General features: G+C 45.1%; 1 protein-coding gene across 13 annotated transcripts in view; it reads left to right on the plus strand.

Moving 5' to 3' along the window:
* VWA7 (von Willebrand factor A domain containing 7) overlaps positions 1-17819 on the plus strand; it is a 43004-nt gene extending 25185 nt beyond the window's left edge. For 10 of the 13 annotated variants that reach the window (XM_083723413.1, XM_083723422.1, XM_083723421.1 and 7 more), the window contains 9 exons: positions 498-614; positions 1152-1331; positions 3062-3239; positions 5974-6126; positions 7157-7249; positions 10124-10407; positions 12759-12895; positions 14037-14205; positions 14881-17819. In XM_083723413.1, coding sequence (XP_083579539.1) covers positions 498-614; positions 1152-1331; positions 3062-3239; positions 5974-6126; positions 7157-7249; positions 10124-10407; positions 12759-12895; positions 14037-14205; positions 14881-15306 — 1737 coding nt within the window. In that variant the 3' untranslated portion in view covers positions 15307-17819. Of the gene's footprint in view, positions 1-497; positions 615-1151; positions 1332-3061; positions 3240-5973; positions 6127-7156; positions 7250-10123; positions 10408-12758; positions 12896-14036; positions 14206-14804 lie in introns of all 13 variants that reach the window. The other 3 variants (XM_083723425.1, XM_083723414.1, XM_083723420.1) reach the window with 2 other exon arrangements.
* Positions 17820-19158: the final 1339 nt, after the last annotated feature.

Consider the following 19158-nt stretch of genomic DNA (forward strand, 5'->3'; position numbering starts at 1 on the left):
TTACTGTCAGGAAGTTCTTCCTAATGTTTAGGTGGAATCTTCTTTCTTGTAGTTTGGATCCATTGCTCCGTGTCCGCTTCTCTGGAGCAGCAGAAAACAACCTTTCTCCCTCCTCTATGTGACATCCTTTTATATATTTGAAAATGGCTATCATATCACCCCTTAACCTCCTCTTCTCCAGGCTAAACATGCCCAGCTCCCTTAGCCGTTCCTCATAAGGCATCGTTTCCAGGCCTTTGACCATTTTGGTTGCCCTCCTCTGGACACGTTCCAGTTTGTCAGTGTCCTTCTTGAACTGTGGTGCCCAGAACTGGACACAGTACTCCAGGTGAGGTCTGACCAGAGCAGAATACAGTGGCACTATTACTTCCCTTGATCTAGATGCAATACTCCTATTGATGCAGCCCAGAATTGCATTGGCTTTTTTAGCTGCCGCGTCACACTGTTGGCTCATGTCAAGTCACACTGTTGGCTCATGTCCTTGTCCGCTTCTCCAGCTTGCCCTCCAGAACTCGCCGCCGTACTCCGAGATCTTCGTCTTTACTGATGCATCTGCTAAAGATGCACACCTGAAGAACAGCGTGGAAGCCCTCATCCAGGAACAGAAATGCAAGGTGGGCTGGGATGTTTGCTTTTAATGATGTTCAATTTTGAAAAACACTGATAAGGGATCTGAATTTTTGTTAAAGGTAAAGAGAACCCTGACCATTAGGTCCAGTTGACCGACTCTGGGGTTGCGGCTCTCATCTCGCTTTACTGGCCGAGGGAGCCAGTGTACAGCTTCCAGGTCATGTGTCCAGCATGACTAAGCCGCTTCTGGCGAACCAGAGCAGCACATGGAAACGCTGTTTACCTTCCCACCGGAGCGGTACCTATTTATCTACTTGCACTTTGACGTGCTTTTGAACTGCTAGGTTGGGAGGAGCAGGGACCGAGCAACGGGAGCTCACCCCGTCGCGGGGATTCGAACCGCCGACCTTCTGATCGGCAAGCCCTAGGCTCTGTGGTTTAACCCACAGCGCCACCCGCATCCCTATTACAGTTCTGTAAAAATCCAGGGCGAAATGGGCTGTGTAATAATACAATGAAACCATCTGTCCACCCTGCCCCCAATATAAACCTGCTTCCCCCCCCCTTCCACTTGACATCAGGTGACCTTCCTAATAACAGAAGATCCCTCCAGAACCCGGGTGAAAAGGGAAACACTTTCCCCAGACCGATTCAACCTCTACATCAGCCTAGCTCACAGCTCCGGCGGCCAGATCATATTTACGGACAACGAGAACATCCAGCGGGTGTCGGAAATCATCGGTGAATCCAGCACATCTTCGGTAATGGGGGGGGGGAGGGGGAAATAGGGGGGAGTGCTTATTTTTAAGTACAGTGGTACCTCAGGTTACATACGCTTCAGGTTACAGACTCTGCTAACCCAGAAATAGTGCTTCAGGCTAAGAACTTTGCTTCAGGATAAGAACAGAAATCGGGCTCCGGTGGCGCAGCAGCAGTGGGAGGCCCCATTAGCTAAAGTGGTGCTTCAGGTTGAGAACAGTTTCAGGTTAAAAACGGACCTCCGGAACGAATTACCGTATTTTTCGCTCCTTAAGGCACACCAGACCATAAGGCGCACTTAGTTTTTAGGGGGGAAATAAAGAAATCTTTTTTTATTCCACACCCCCCCCAGCCCCAAAGAGCAAAGAAGCCAAGACAGCCAGCAGAAGCCAAGACAGAGTGGGGATGGATCCCGCTCGCTGTCTTCGCTTCGTTTTTAGCTGCGGGGCTGGGGCCCAAGCTTCCCCTGCCCCAGCCCCCAGAACAGGTCCAGGAGCGGCGGCAAGGTTGCGGGGCTGGGGGCACGCTCCAAAGGCTTGCGGACAGTTGCCTGAAGCCTAGAGAGCGAGAGAGGTTGATGCGCACCGACCCCTCTCGCTCTCCAGGCTTCAGTGAAAGCGTTCCCTCTGCGCTTCGGAGGCTTCGCGTTGCTATCGCTGAAGCCAAGGAGCCTGCATTCGCTCCATAGGACGCACACACACATTTCCCCTTCATTTTTGGAGGGGGAAAAGCGCGTCCTATAAAGCGAAAAAATACGGTAAGTACTTAACCCGAGGTACCACTGTACTCGTTTAAACATTGTAAAATAAAACCCACTGGCCTATTCATTAGGACGCTTTTCTAGTTTATAAAAAATATTTTTAATTGTTTACTTAAACCCAGGGGTAGGCAACCTAAGGCCCGGGGGCTGGATGCGGCCCAATCACCTTCTCAATCTGGCCCACGAACGGTCCGGGAATCAGCCTGTTTTTACATGAGTAGAATGTGTCCTTTTATTTAAAATGCATCTCTGGGTTATTTGTGGGGCATAGGAATTCGTTCATCCCCCCCCCCATATAGGGACCACGAGAGTCATCTAGTCCAACCCCCTGCAATGCAAGAATATTTTGCCTGACGTGGGGCTCGAACTCACAAACCCCGAGATTCAGAGTCTCATGCTCTGCCGACTGAGCTATCCCAGTCTACGTAGTGCTACACCATTTATCAGTGCAAGCCTTTCTGCTTGCCTGATGGGACAGCCTGCTCTCTCCTCCCTTCCCTCCCCCTCTGTCTGGGGTTTTCCTGACCCATCTCCCAGCCATCTATGGGGGGTGGAAAGAGCAGGGGAAGCCCCACTGTGCTAGCAAAAGAGTTTGTGCAGGCTTCTGCTGGCGGGGCTTGTTAGCTGAATCGTCCCCCTGATTTTGTTGTCGTTTGAGAGAGAGGACCAACCTGATCCTACGACAGGCATAGGCAAACTCGGCCCTCCAGATGTTTTGGGACTACAACCCCCATCATCCCTGACCACTGGTCCTGTTGGCTAGGGATGATGGGAGTTGTAGTCTTAAAACATCTGGAGGGCCACATTTGTCCTACGATGTGATGGCTTAAACGACATTTTCATATATATATATATTTTTTAAAAGCATTGTGAAAGGCTATACCTTCAAGTTGCTGTGCATTCAGAAAAAACACATTCTGCTTCAAACCACACATTTATTCACATGTTTCCCCGTTGCTTCGCTCTTTCCAGGTGACCCTCTTCCGCCACCAGAAAGGGAACATCTTCAGCCCCAAGGGGTCGCAGCGGAGGAGGAGAAAGGAAGCGGCACAGCTGGAGGATCACACCTTCTGGATTGACAGCTTGTTGGACAAAGTGGTCTTGACCATCCAAGGGGGTGTTCGGGCCTTTGAGATGCAGAACCCTGCAGGTAGTGTGATCTGTGGCTTTTCACTGGCACCTGTCTGCTCTCTCAAGTGTGTTGCCCCCAGGGTGAATTTGATTTAAATCAAATCAAATCGATTTAAATCACAATTTAAATCACTCGTCAGTAAGACTTGATTTAAATCTTTTTTTTTCTTTTCTTTTTTTACAGAAAGACTCATTCTTGCTGTGGCATAATCTTAATATTTACAACCAGATGAAGGTTTCATTTCTGGAATAATTAATTTTCAGAGTAGTTTTTACAGTTATTTCAGAAATTACTGATTAGGTTATACTATTGGAAATGCATAGACAGATAATTATGAAATTATTGTGAGGTTTAATAAGTTAACTGTTTATTTTTGGACAGCTTTTCTGCTGTACTTTATTGGAAGGAGAAAAAAATATTCATTTCCTTAATAACAATTTAAACAATTGATTTAACTAAAACAATAACATTGTAGCATATGTATCCGTGTTTGTAAACTGATGTGGTTAAACAGTTAAAAAAACAAAAACTTAGACTGAGTTTTAGCACACATAAAAAACTTAAAACAAATCTTTGTTTCCTGATGAATAACCTTTGGACTATAATGTAACTTAAATAGAAAACTATCTTTAGAAATATTTTTCCTCCAAAAGCATTTTATTTTTTAAAAAACCAATTTAAATAAAAAAACCCTGATTTAAATTTTTTAAAATCCAATTTTTAAATTATTAGTTAATTTTTTTAAAATTATTTTTAGCCACCCTGGTTTCCTCTATGCTTTGGGTTCTACTTGCTTTATGTTTTAGGTGCTGTGCAGAGGGTAAGAAATCAGGTTACTTTTTTAAAAAAAATGACATTTTATTAAGTTTTACAGAAGATTAACAATCAACAAAAATCTCAAAGAAAAAACAACAAACAACAAACATCAAAAATACAGACAAAACAGAAAAAAGAAAAACATAAAAAAAGAAAATTTAGCATATAAAAAGAAAAACTCTTTTTCAATTTAAAGGTAAAGGTAAAGGTACCCCTGCCCGTACAGGCCAGTCTTGACAGACTCTGGGGTTGTGCGCCCATCTCACTCAAGAGGCCAGGGGCCAGCGCTGTCCGGAGACACTTCCGGGTCACGTGGCCAGCATGACATCGCTGCTCTGGCGAGCCAGAGCTGCACACGGAAACGCCGTTTACCTTCCCGCTGGTAAGCGGTCCCTATTTATCTACTTGCACCCGGAGGTGCTTTCGAACTGCTAGGTTGGCAGGCGCTGGGACCGAGCAGCGGGAGCGCACCCTGCCACAGGGATTCGAACCGCCGACCTTTCGATCGGCAAGTCCTAGGCGCTGAGGCTTTAACCCACAGCGCCACCTGCGTCCCTTTTTCAATTTAATAACCTTCAAAACTTTATTTTCCTTACTTCCACCCGCTTTCCTTTCTTGTATTCCACTTTAAAAATTAGTTCAGGTTACTTTTGGGCCAAGGTTACTTTTGGGCCAAGCCACACTGCTGTTTATCCTGTGATTTCAAGTCACGGCTCCAAGACTTTCCTTTCTTTTGCCCTGCCACTTTCCCCAGGAAAAAAGCCCCTAGTTTACTGCTGAATTGGAACAAACAGCAATCAAGTTTTTCTGTGGATTAATGTTTGCTCTGATTCAGCTGTAAACGGTGGATTTCCCTGGGGAAAAGCAGCGAGACAAAAACGAAAGCAAACCTCTTGGACCCATGGCTTGAATGGCAGGGACCTGTGGGTGGGCTCTTAGTCACAGGGGAATTCCAGGCATGTATTTCTGGTGGGAACAGTCCTTCTCTTGCAGTGCAAGTTTATCACAGTGCCCACCCTATTTCAGTGGCATCAGAACCCTAGCATGTATCATCTCCTTTCATTTAATCTTGACTTAATCTTCTGGCAGAAAATCCAATAAATTAGAAATAACCTGTTGCGAATGGGCCATTTACAGTTACTGAATTGTTCTGCCTGGACACTGAGGTCCAGCTCTGAGGGCCTTCTGGCAGTTCCCTCACTGCAAGAAGCAAAGTTACGGGGAACCAGGCAGAGGGCCTTCTTGGTGGTCGCACCCTCCCTGTGGAACCCCCTACCGCCAGATGTCAAGGAAATAAACAACAACAACAAATTATTATTTATACATCTCCCATCTGGCTGGGTTTTCCCCAGCCACTCTGGGCGGCTTCCAACAGAATATTAAAATACAATAATCTATTAAACATTAAAAGCTTCCCTAAACAGGGCTGCCTTCAGATGTCTTCTAAAAGTCTAGTAGTTGTTTTTCTCTTTTAAATCTAGTGGGAGGGCATTCCACAGGGTGGGTGCCACTGCCAAGAAAGCCCTCTGCCTGGTTCCCTGTAACTTCGCTTCTCACAGTGAGGGAACCGCCAGAAGGCCCTCGGCGCTGGACCTCAGTGTCTGGGCAGAACGATGGAGGTGGAGATGCTCCTTTAGGTATACTAGACCGAGGCCATTTAGGGCTTTAAAGGTCAGTACCAACTACCTGACTTTTAGAAGACATCTGAAGGCAGACCTGTTTAGGGAAGTGTTTATCGTGTTTTTATTATGTTGGGAGCCACCCAGAGTGACTGGGGAAACCCAGACAGATGGGTGGGGTATAAATAATGATGATGATGATGAATAGACCTGTTTGCAGTTCTAAGCTCCCACCTGGAAGCGTTTATCCAGTCCAGCCAATTTTAAAGGAATAACGTTTAACCCAGTTTATGTTCCCCTTGTGACTGTCCATGCAGGTGTAAGGCAGGCTTCTTCATCAGCCAGCGGTCCATTGGCCAAGATCCAGTCCATTGGAAGCATCTACAGAGCAGTCCTTTCTCCCCCTCTCCATGCTGGTAAATGGACGCTGACACTTCAGTCACAAGGCCACTACTCTGTGCACGTCCAAGGTGAGGAAAGGCTAAACCGAGGTGCTGGAATAAGTGAGGCCACAATTCTGAGCTCCATTTTAACTCTGAATGATCTTGCACACACCTGGAGGCGCTAGGGAGTGCCAGTTGCATCAGATCTATTATTGGCCTAAAAGAGTGGCCATCTTTTTTGGATCTTTGAGCAAACAATTGCTCCAACATGGTAAAACTTTGTTCTCTAGAGCAAATGATTTCTAGTGAGGTCTGGAGGGTGGCAGCATGAGAGCAGGACCTTCTCTGCAGTGGCTCCCCATCTGTGGAATGCTCTCTCTAAGGAAGTTTCTTTTATTCTTGTTCTTACTGAAATTCTATATCTATCTCTCTACCTCTCTACCTCTATCTATCTATCATCTATCTATCTATCTATCTATCTATCTATCTATCTATCTATCTATCATCTATCTATCATCTGTCTATCTATCTATCTATCTATCTATCTATCTATCTATCTATCTATCTATCTATCATCTATCTCTATCTATCTATCTATCTATCTATCTATCTATCTATCTATCTCTATCTATCTATCTATCTATCTATCTATCTATCTATATCTTTCTATCATTTCTGTTTTACAATTTAGAGTATTAATTAAAACAACCTTAAAATATCAGTGACTTTCCTTCTTCTCTTTCCATGGTCCATTTTGCATATCATAAATCCCTGCATATTTCCCATAAACTAAAGCATTCACTATTCCATTACTGCATCCATCGAAACTTGTTGACGCTGTTGAATTTATCTTAATGCTGCCAACGTTTTCAAGTGTACACAATTTTCCCCATATATTTAATAAACATTTCCCAATCTTCTTTAAACATATGTTCTTGTTCTCTTATTCTATATGTTAGGTCTGCAAGCTGCACATATTCCATCGGTTTAAGTTGCCATTCTTCTTTAGTTGGGACTTGGCTTGTGTTCCATTTTTGGGCTAACAAAACACATAAATAACCTTTTTTTTTTTTTACACCTGAGAATTTCCATGAAAAAACGTTTTACTTGTTGACAGGTCAGAGCACCTTTGACTTCCTGTATTATTTTGCGGTTCCAAAGGATGGACGCCACCCTGGGCTTTTTATGATGGATAGTTCCCCTGTGCAAGGTATGTATGGGATCTTTCTCCTTCAGTGGCTCCTTGGTGTTAGTTTTTGCACAGCTGTGTGGCAGCAGCAAGGGGGGTGCACAGTGATTTTTTTTTTTAATTAAAAAGTCCTTGTCATTATCCAGTCTTAAAATACCATAGTAGGAAGTGCACTGGGAATTATACTGAGGAGCCACAAGTGGTCTTCTTAACGGGGCAAATTTCACTATGGGTCTACTTCCACCAAGCTTAAAGAAACGTCAATACAATCTGCACAAAAAGTGTGCTTTGTGCCACTGAGAGTGCCAAATATTCAGAAAAAACAAGTTCACCGATGTGTTGGAAAGAATGAACCATTAAGTGATCATTTTAAACGTATGTGGTGGGCCTGTGGGAAAAGTGACCCAATTTAAGCAATCAAATTTTTCTTGATTTTAGAAAGGAAGTTTACATTTTTTTTAAAAAACCATTACTGAGTTTATTCATGGGAGAACACCAAGATATAATATGGCAACCATTTGTGGGGTGTGCATTGTTAGAAGACGAAGTTTTTATAGCTCAAACCTAGACATTTAAAGGATTTTACCTGTCTTTAAAAAAATCTATTGGCAAAACGCAAAACATTTGTCTTTTCATAATTTTTTGTTTAGTTTTTTATCTGTGCTGTCCGTAGAATTTCATTTTAATATGTTCTGATTTCTCCTAATGTTGGTTTTTGGAAAATACTTCCCCCCACCCCCAAGCCTTTGTCTCTATTAACCGTCCAATATATTTGGTGGTCAGATATGAAATAATCCCTCCGTTGGTTCCATTCCACACCTTGGCCTCACCTGTTTCCTTAGACATTATTGCTAGCTGCCAACTTCCAGCCTAATCGCAGGCTTGGATACTTCCAGAGGCCCTGTCTATAAGCCAGCACACTTAGCATCTTTGGGATTGGATGAGCACAAAAAATAGCTCTGCTGGATTTGACCAGCGGCCCATTGAGGCAGGCATCCTGTTCTCACATTGTCCAGTCAAGACAACAGGGAGATATGTAAAGTATTGCACTTGGGCAAAAAAAATGAGAGGCACAAATACAAGATGGGTGACACCTGGCTTGAGAGCAGTACATGTGAAAAGGATCTAGGAGTCTTGGTTGACCACAAACTTGACATGAGCCAACAGTGTGACGCGGCAGCTAAAAAAGCCAATGCAATTCTGGGCTGCATCAATAGGAGTATAGCATCTAGATCAAGGGAAGTAATAGTGCCACTGTATTCTGCTCTGGTCAGACCTCACCTGGAGTACTGTGTCCAGTTCTGGGCACCACAGTTCAAGAAGGACACTGACAAACTGGAACGTGTCCAGAGGAGGGCAACCAAAATGGTCAAAGGCCTGGAAACGATGCCTTATGAGGAACGGCTAAGGGAGCTGGGCATGTTTAGCCTGGAGAAGAGGAGGTTAAGGGGTGATATGATAGCCATGCTCAAATATATAAAAGGATGTCACATAGAGGAGGGAGAAAGGTTGTTTTCTGCTGCTCCAGAGAAGCGGACACGGAGCAATGGATCCAAACTACAAGAAAGAAGATTCCACCTAAACATTAGGAAGAACTTCCTGACAGTAAGAGCTGTTCGACAGTGGAATTTGCTGCCAAGGAGTGTGGTGGAGTCTCCTTCTTTGGAGGTCTTTAAGCAGAGGCTTGACAACCATATGTCAGGAGTGCTCTGATGGTGTTTCCTGCTTGGCAGGGGGTTGGACTCGATGGCCCTTGTGGTCTCGTCCAACTCTATGATTCTATGATTCTATTCTATGATTCTAAGATGCCCCCAAGGGGAAGTCCAGTCAAAGGAGACTATGGGGTTGGAGTGCTCATCTTGCTTTCAAGTCGAGGGACCCGGCGTTTGTCCACAGACAGCTTTCCGGGTCATATGGCTAGCATGACTAAACCGCTTCTGGCACAATGGGACACCATGACAGAAACCAGAGCGCACGGAAATGCCGTTTACCTTCCGGCCGCAGCGGTACCTATTTATCTACTTGCACTGGTGTGCTTTTAAACTGCTAGGTTGGCAGGAGCTGGGACTGAGCAATGGGAGCTCACTCTGTTGTGGGGATTTGAACTGCCGACCTTCTGATCGGCAAGCCCAAGAGGCTCAGTTGTATAGACCGCAGTGCCACCCGCATCCCTACTCTTCCGTCCTGTACTCTCCCAGCAACAGGCGTGGTCCAATGAGCTTTTGCCTTTCATTTCTTTTTCTTTTTAATTTTTTTTATTCATTTTTCTTTTTCATTCATTACAAACATCTCAAAATTCTTAACATTTACTGTATATTCCTTCCTCCCTTCCCTCCAAGGCTTCCCCCAACTTCCACTTCTGGCTTGTTTCTCTTTTCACCCACTTTGCTATCTCCTAACAGAAAAAGTTATTAATAACATAACATCAAGCCTAAAGACATAAAAATAAACACATCATAATATTTCACTATTTTCTAAACGTTTTCTAATACTAATAATGTGAATGCTTATTTAAATCCTGCCATCAAGTCTATTGACTTCCTTTGTTTCTGCAAATACAGTGGTACCTCGGGTTAATTACTTAATTCGTTCTTGAGGTCCGTTCTTAACCTGAAACTGTTCTTAACCTGAAGTACCACTTTAGCTAATGGGGCCTCCTGATGCCGCTGCGCCGCCAGAGCACGATTTCTGTTCTCATCCTGAAGCAAAGTTCTTAACCTGAAGCACTATTTCTGGGTTAGCGGAGTCTGTAACCTGAAGCGTATGTAACCCGAGGTACCACTGTATGATATAAATGGTTCCCGTTCTTTTTCAAAGTCGCTGTTGTCTTTTTCTTTTAATCTGTCTGTCATTTTTGCCAGTTCTGCATAGAGCTTTTGCCTTTCCTTTCGACAGGCCTGCCCACTTACCTGGTCGTTATGGCAACCGGTTTGAAGCGATCCCCTGAAGCCGGCTCGGTTCAGCTGAAAGCTGTGAACCTGGAGGGGAGGGGAGGCAGCTTCGAGGAGCTGAAACTGGAAGGAGGAGCCAACCGGACCGACCTGCTTGTGGCCAAGCTGCCTCCCACCCTGATGACCAACAGCAGCTTCTCTGTAGTGCTGCGGGCTCTGGATGGAGACGGCCGGAAGGTAGAGAGGGCTGCCCCTCAGGCCACGACTGTTGAGGCATCCCTGCTGCAGGTAAGGCAGGGAAGCGAAGAAGAAAACCATGTGTCTTGACTTGGGGAAGCTGGAGTGGTGGAGAAAGGGGGTGTGTGGTGGTTGCGGGCTGCCCGGGTGTCATCACTGAGGGGATAGACGTAAATATGAGGGTTTTTGTTTTTGTTTTTTTAAAGGGCTCACGAAACTTTTTAGTTCAGTTTTTTTTAATATATATATATATATATATATATAAAATTTTTTAATTTTTATTGGAAGTTTTATTTACAACAAAATATAACCCCCCCACACCCCAATACAAAAATCCACCCTCATTAAACGTGAACATAACATACAATAAGCATAACATAGAATCATAAATAAACATAGAATCATAGAATTGTAAGAGTTGGGAGAGACTAGTCGTCTGGTCCAACTCCCTGCAAAGCAGAAACTGCCATTGTATGCCAAGAAACAGGGAATTATGTTCACATGTTGGTGGGGGTGGGTCTAAATATGTGCAATTTCTCTGGCAAAGGCTGTTTAAGGGGATAACAGAAATCTCTGGGTTAAAGCTGACCAAAAGCCCAGAGGCAGCATTATTTTCAATTTTAGATGGGATGGAAGGTTCGCAGGCTATGAAGGACTTGCTCACAGGTTTATTGACAGCTGCACACATTATTATAGCTAGGAAGTAGAAGGGGCAAGTGGAATATAACATGGAAGAATGGTATAAAGAGGTGTGGGATGTAGCTATTAATGATAAATTAATAAGTACCATTAAGGTAAGATGGGGAATATGCAGGAGAAACAATTTTGAGGAGATATGGAGGGTGTTTGTAGAATTTGTACTGTAAAAATGGAAATAATAATAATAATAATAATAATAATAATAATAATAATAATAATAATTTATTTATACCCTGCCCATCTGGCTGAGTTTCCCCCGCCACTCTGGGTGGATCCCAATCAGCACAGCATTAACAGCACAGCATTAAAAACAGCACAGCATTAAATATTTAAAACTTCCCCAAACAGGGCTGCCTTCAGATGTCTTTTAAAGATAGGATAGCTGCTTATTTCCTTCACATCTGAAGGGAGGGTGTTCCACCAACACTTTGAATTGTGCTCGGGAACATACTGGGAGCCAATGCAGATCTCTCAGGACCGGTGTTTTGTGGTCCCCGCGGCCACTCCCAGTCACCAGTCTAGCTGCCGCATTCTGGATTAATTGCACTTTCCAGTCACCTTCAAAGGTAGCCCCACGTAGAGCGCATTGCAGTAGTCCAAGCGGGAGATAACTAGAACATGCACCACTCTGGCAAGACAGTCCGCAGGCTGGTAGGGTCTCAGCCTGCATACCAGATGGAGCTGGTAGACAGCTGCCCTGGACATAGAATTGACCTGCGCCTCCATGGACAGCTGTGAGTCCAGAATGACTCCCAGGCTGCGCACCTGGTCCTTCAGGGGCACAGCTACCCCATTCAGGACCAGGGAATCCTCCACACCCGCCCGCCCCCTGTCCCCCAAAAACAGTACTTCTGGAAAGGGGTTAAACCATTGCAAGAGGTGTTGAAATTTTGGGAGGTTGGATAGTTACAATGGAATGGTCTCGGTGGTGGAGTGCACATTTATTCTTATTTATTTATGATACTTTGTCACAAAAAAAGAAAAGAAGAAAAAAGAAACTGCCATTGGCCCAGTCCTGGGCGGGATTCAGCAGGTGCCTTCTGTGCCAGTTGTTAAATGCCTGCTGGGAAAAAAATGCCATTCTGCCAGGCTTGTGCAGGCAATTAAGAAAACACTTTTCCGCTAAGGGTTAATTGAAATCTGCTCTGAGCTTTTTGCTGTTTTTTATTGTAAGGTTTTATGGCTGTTAACTGCTTTTTTTTAATGACATATTTTTTAAAAATAAACAAAGGGGTACACTGTCATGCTTTTTTGGTCTGTGCAAGCCTACCTGCAAATATGTGCCTGCGCATTTGCGCCTTCCTTCCTTTAGGTCAGTGTTTTTCAACCTTTTTTGGGCAAAGGCACACTTGTTTCATGAAAAAAATCACGAGGCACACAACCATTAGAAAATGTTAAAAAAATTAACTCTGTGCCTATATTGACTATATATAAAGTAATTCTCTTGAATAGGAATCAAATAAACACAAATAATGTATTTTATAATTACTTTATTATGAAATAGTAAGTAAACAGAAATATGAAAAATTATAAAACACTTTATTTTTAAATCTTTCGAATTTTTCAATTTTTCCCACGCCACACCAGGCAACATCTCGCGGCGCACTAGTGTGCCGCGGAACAGTGGTTGAAAAACACTGCTTTAGGGAGCTCTCATCTGGCTCCAGCCGCTGTGCTCTAACCTACACCCTGCTTTGTTCCAGCTGAGCACAGACGCTCCGGTGTTCCCAGGGAGACCTGTTGCCATTGCCTGGAAGGTGACGAATCCCGGCTCACCCAAGCAGTATGATCTGAGGGTAAGCAGCGTTCCTGGGTTCCCGGTCAACATCTCCAGCTCCAGGTAATTCTGATGAATGAGCAACCATGGAAGACACCAGTTCCTAGCATTGTAACTCAGCGTTTTCTAGTCTTTCCAAAGGCAGGGCTTGTGTGCATTCCACTATCGGACTGTGCAGAATGCAACTTCCTAAAAACTCAATTTCCGTTCCAAAATAAAAAATGCTTTGAGATCCTAAGGCTGTGAACGTTCTTGGAGATCTCAGGATCCTGTGCAAGTGAGAATGTTTTTAAAAGCTGGATGGTGAGGGTTTAGGCATCCGTGCGGGTCTTTGTCCCCTACCTCCTCATGTTTAGAGGGGAAAGAAATTAGGGGTGTTGCCTCTCTGATTAGCGGTGGAGGCAATTTTGTTGCTGGTCATACCATTTTGTATTGATCTTACCCAGGGGTCAGCAAACTTTTTCAGCAGGGGGCCTGTCCACTGTCCCTCAGACCTTGTGGTGGGCTGGACTATATTTTTGGGGGGATGGGGGGAATGAATGAATTCCCATGCCCCACAAATAACCCATAGATGCATTTTAAATAAAAGCACACATTCTACTCATGTAAAAACACGCTGATTACCGGACTGTCTGTGAGCCAGATTTAGAAGGCAATTGGGCCAGATCCGGCCCCCGGGCCTTAGTTTGCCTACCCATGATCTTACCTTACAAACTCCTGGTTTTATATGAAATACAGTCTATACATGTTTTAAACAGCTAGATAAAATACCGAAGCTGCTTGATAATGTTTAGGCCACCCATCTATTTCTTAAATATTAACTTCTTTCGGACTTGCATTCGACCAAACTATTCCTCCAGCCGAGTCCTCCAACATGATTCATGACCTGAGCATTTGATGAGGCTCCAGGCACGTTCCCCCATTACGCAGAGTATACAGCAGCAGGGAAGGACGAGAAATATGAGCTACATTGCGAAGAGTTTTATTTCTAACTACGCAGACAGAAAAGAAAATGCATCCTCTCTCTGTGAGAGCAGAGAGGCAACTGAAACAAAGGAACAGGAAACCAGTAATATAAGCATCCGTTTCCCGTGAGACTTCCAACAGTCTGGAATCTCTGGAATGTAAACAGAGTCTTGTGACTCCAAGCACTGCACAGTGGCACAAACAGAAACCTAACAACTTCCACTCCCCTTTACTGCAGGCTACAATTGGACTTTAACCAAACAGCAACTGGACTCATTACCTTGAATGTACCTGATGCCGCTGATCCTGGCTCTGTGATCACCCTGACGCTGCAGGCCAGCCTCCTTCACCCATCTGGGGATCCTAGCTTTGCCCATCTACAGCTCCTTGTGATGCCTCTACCTCTGGTGAGTTTTTTGGGGGAAGAAAACTGGGGAGCGGGGTGCCCACGGGAGAATTCCTGGAGTTATTCTTTGATTATATATTGGGATGGGGAACCTGTGATGTGTGTGTGTGTGTGTGTGTGTCCCCCCCGCCGATGCTAGACTCCAAATCCCATTAGCCTGGTCAGCATGGCCAGTGGATGATGGGAATTGTAGTCCAACAGATATCTGCACAGGTTCCATACACATGGTTTGCTTGAAAACCATCAGAAGGATGCAGGCTTGTCAAAAGGAGCAAGGAAGTACTCATGGGTCATAGGGTTACAAGTTTGGGGAGGACAGTCGCTTCCAAACCCATGATCCTGTGTATGCAATAGAATCTTTAAGAGACAACCAATCAGACCACTCTCTTTGTCAAAAATAGATTTTTTAAAATAATAATAATAATAATAATAATAATAATAATAACAACAACAACAACAACAACAACAACAACAACACAAAAAAGAAAACAAGCTAGCTCCATCTTCCATGTGGCAGCCTTTAAGATATTTGAAGATGACTATCCAGTCTCCTCTTAGCTTGGCTAAACATACCCAGCTGCCTCAACTGTTCCTCATCAGGCTTGGTTACCAGACCCTATATCCAAACACCTCGTTTTTGGATATGCTGTAACAAGAAGCTCCTCTTTGCCCGCAGGTGCAGAACCCAGACTCCTCCCCAGTCTGCAACGTCACTTCTGTTGGTGGATCCTGTGGCCCATCGCGGACCCCTTGCCACGACCAGCGTTGGACGACCACCTTGCAGATCTGGGACGAAGCTGGCGTCCGCTCGGTGCATGTGGAAGGGGGCGCCGTGGTTGCTCACCACGCCGACGGGCTGGCAGAGTCCGTTGCTTACACCTCGGACTGTTGCTCGCAGCAAGCCAGGCTGGTGGTCACCAACGTTCTTGGGCAGAAGTATCGGTGCCAAGTGGCGTCGGCCCCCCCTGCTCTTACTGTGAAGCCAAGAGCGTCCCCTTCTGAGGTCCTAAGGAAGCCTGTGGCGGCAGCAGGGGCTGCTGCGTCCTGGGGGTGGTTATTAATGGTGTCCTTGGCAACCGGATGGATGATGTGTGTGTCATAGGGGAAACTCCTGGCTGTAGGAAGGGACCTCTCTGACTGTAGAGGCTGTAGGGATATTGTGGCCTTTTGTCTTCCCAAGGAAGAGAATGAATGAGCTTGGAAGATGCCAAGCAGATGGGCAGGTCCTGAATTCTGGACCCTGCAAAGCACAAGGCGGGGCCTGACTACTGACGTGTGTGTTGCACTGTGATTGATAGGTGGTAAAAACTCTGAGCCTCAGATTCCACCCTCTTTACATGATCTGAGCTGCTCTTGAGCTTCGCGGCAGCTGAGTCTCTCTGAAGGAGAGGAGCTTCCGTTTAACTGAGCCAGATCTTTGCGTCATGTAACCCAGATTGAGCTGTCTCATAGGGGTGCCTGCTGGCTTTTCAACCTTAACCACCTGAGATCCTTTTAAGGAGCAGTGGCAGGGTTGAAACTGGGACTTGCACATGCAGTACCACATGCTCGACCAGAGGGGCATGGCTGCTCCCTAGAGGGAGATGTGTGGGGCCCAAACCCACATCCTTGCTGCTATGAGTTCCATGCGCAGAAGGGCATTACTAGCCAGACTGAACAAGCCATCTTTTCCCCATCTCACATACTTTTTTCCTCTCTGTGCCCCCATACCCTTTTAATCATTTGTCTATCTACAGCCTCTACTTGTGTGTTGCAGTTCTTACCCGTTCTGCTTCTGTGTATGTCTCCCCATATTATTTTGACCTGGCCACCAGAAGTGTGCAAGGCTAACTGCTTCATTTTTGCCGGCTGGAAACAGGTCCCCAAGTCTCCTGTTACCCCTGAAATGGCCCCCAATGAGTTTATCCTACAGTTGTCGTCCTCTTCATTCCTTTGCCCCCAAAGTCCCCTCCATTCTTTTCATGCACCCTTTCTAAATTCCTTTCTTACTATGGCTGCATAAAACTTTTCACAGGCCGTGCTCGATGCCTAGACACCCTCTGTACACCGTTACCTTTTGATCAGCGATCAATTTCCATTCTCTTTTTGCGTACTCAAGAGAATTCTCAGGATTGGCGTACTCAAGAGAATTCTCAGGATAGGCAGAGGGAGGCGGCTGCCTCAGGAGGCAGATGCCGAGGGTGTTAAAGCATTGGAAAAGAGAGCTGTGTGCACGCCCCACACAGACTGCCCTGCACCCCCTAAAAGAAGCCTGCTCCTCTCACGTGTGCAGTGGGAAAGTGCTGTCCCATTGCCTGAGTTGAAACAAGGTTTGGTAGCCAGTCTGGCTAGATTCTGTGCATGAAATCGGGGGTTGCCAGTGGAGAATCAACTTTGCTTCAGGCAACAAATGTCATAGGCTGGCCTGGGAAATCTTCCTTTGCTCTTCCTTCCTCCTGTTCTTACGTGTGCCTTTCTTCCCACTCCTATTTTCCTGCCTCTCTGCCACTTCATCACTGGGTTAGTCTGTCACAGGAAAAAAACAGCAGAGCATCCTCTGACACCCTTTAAGAAGTCTAGCCGTGATCTAGTAGCTGTTGAACTGAGATCTCCACACCTTCTCCTTTTGTGTGAGTGGCCCAACCGGCTTTCTGGAGATCCATTTTATGGTTCCTCTTGTGAAAGAGTTGGGAGTTGGCAAGCCTTGCCAATCCATTTCCACTTGCCTCTTCCTAGGGGATTCTGGCTGGAACAGAATTGGTCCCTTCCCTGCTCAGGTGGGTCTACCTTGCCTTCTCCTCCCATCTTGGGCCCTGGCATGGCCTCCCTCCCTCTGTGTAACCCGTTCCCTCAGGCTAGTTAGCTGCAGTGAGATCTGGGCCATTCAGTCTTAATCTGACTGAGCTGGGAGAGGTGATGATCAAACTTTCCTCTGTGTTGTTTTCCTGGTCAAACTCAATATACCCGTCTCACTTTCCATATAGGAAGCAGCATTTTTGTGGGGGGTAGATGGCAGATATTTCAGTTGAGGAAATAAATGGTGGCTTTCCTGCTGAAAGCATTAGCTTCTTCCGCAGCCATTGTGAAGTAAAAAAAAATGTTGTTAGGAGAATCGACCACAGGCCTTCCACCAATTTGGCTTTAAGCGTGCCTTAAGATTTGAGATTCTTCTCTTCATGAAGCGTTCCTCTTCTCCAGACTTCCTTTCAGTTAAACTTGAACTGTATATTTTTGCCTACTGGGTCTAAATCGTCCTCTCTATATTTTTATGCAATTTTTTTTTTAAAAAAGTTCTAGATATTTTAGTTTTCGCCGTATGAGATTCATGTTGTTGTTGTTTTGTAGATAGATATTTGTTTAATGGATAAAAAGAAGCATTTGGAAATTTTTCGACTTTTGTGTCAACTGAAATGTAGAATGGTGGTGTCTTGCTTTTTTCCTCTTGAACTATTTCAATAATAAAACGTGCAATAGGTTTTGAGGATCCCCGCCCCCCGGGCGGGATGTGGGAATGAGCTTAGGGTACAAAATTAAAATAACCCAGTGCATTCAAATATGTTTTAATCACGCATACATTTCAGTTCTTTTCTATACAAACGTTTGAATAAATAAAGTTTGGTTGGTTGTTGTTGTTTTTTTTTAAAAAGGGGTGAGAATTGGAGGATGCGAAAGGGGAATAGGGAATATAAATTATTGACATCTGAGTAGTGTTATATTGTTGAAGCCAGCAGGGGGAGCCATAGATTTGAGGTTTGGATTGCTGCTAGCATCCTTATGAGAAAGTGATTAAGATAATCAATGCTGTCTTTTAAAAATACCTGCTTATAGTGGGCAAGGCCTGGCAGCTCATGTAGAGTCAGGCACTGGAGGCCAGTGGTTCAGATCACTTGAAAAATCCTAAATACCCAGCTCTAAATGCCAGGTTTGAAAATGGGGTTGAAATCCACCCCAGGCTTATGCTCTGGTTAGAAATTAGAAGAAGAGGAGTTTGGATTTGATATCCCACTTTATCACTACCCTAAGGAATCTCAAAGCGGCTAACATTCTCCTTTCCCTTCCTCCCCCACAACAAACACTCTGTGAGGTGAGTGGGGCTGAGAGACTTCAGAGAAGTGTGACTGGCCCAAGGTCACCCAGCAGCTGCATGTGGAGGAGCGGGGAAGCAAACCCGGTTCACCAGATTACGAGTCTACCGCTCTTAACCACTACACCACACTGGCCCACAGAATTACACAGAAGCTAACCCACGCCATACTTCTAAATTGTTGTCACCTGTGCCAGGAGTAAGCCCTATTCCCAAATTTCAGTCACTTATCATTTACCATTTCTGTTCTGCAAATGAAAAACACTTAGGACACCTATTGACTTTGGGGTTTAACAAACAGTGTCCATCATATTTTTTCCAAGGAAATCCCAAACCAAGCAAGCGGACAGGTGCCTTTCTCCTGACACACGACACACATGGCTTTGTTCCGTGACATTTTATCACCCTGAGACACATTTGAATAGGCTTGGGTGGAAAAAAGTACCCCTGTATACTTCAGTTTTGTGGAAGTTATTGAGGGTAGAAAACTATTGAGGGTAGAAAACGACCATGTGAAACTAGCAGTGCCCAATTTTTGCTTTCCCTGGATTAACAAAATGACCCAATACTGAACATGAGCCAAAGAGATCAAATGGGCACACAGAGACCTGAGGGATAGCTCGGTTGGTAGAGCACAAGATCCTTAATCTCAGGGCTGTGGGTTCAAAAGATTCCTGAAGGAGTGTCTCCACCTCCATCATTCTGCCCGGACACTGAGGTCCAGCACCGAGGGCCTTCTGACGGTTCCCTCGCTATGAGAAGCCAAGTTACAGGGAACCAGGTAGAGGGCCTTCTCGGTAGTGGCACCTGCCCTGTGGAACGCCCTCCTGTCAGATGTCAAGGAAATAAGCAACTATCCTACTTTTAAAAGACATCTGAAGGCAGCCCTGT

Source organism: Podarcis gaigeae, assembly GCF_964106915.1.
Source record: "Podarcis gaigeae genome assembly, chromosome: 2".
In the NCBI taxonomy this organism is placed as follows: Eukaryota; Metazoa; Chordata; class Lepidosauria; order Squamata; family Lacertidae; genus Podarcis; species Podarcis gaigeae.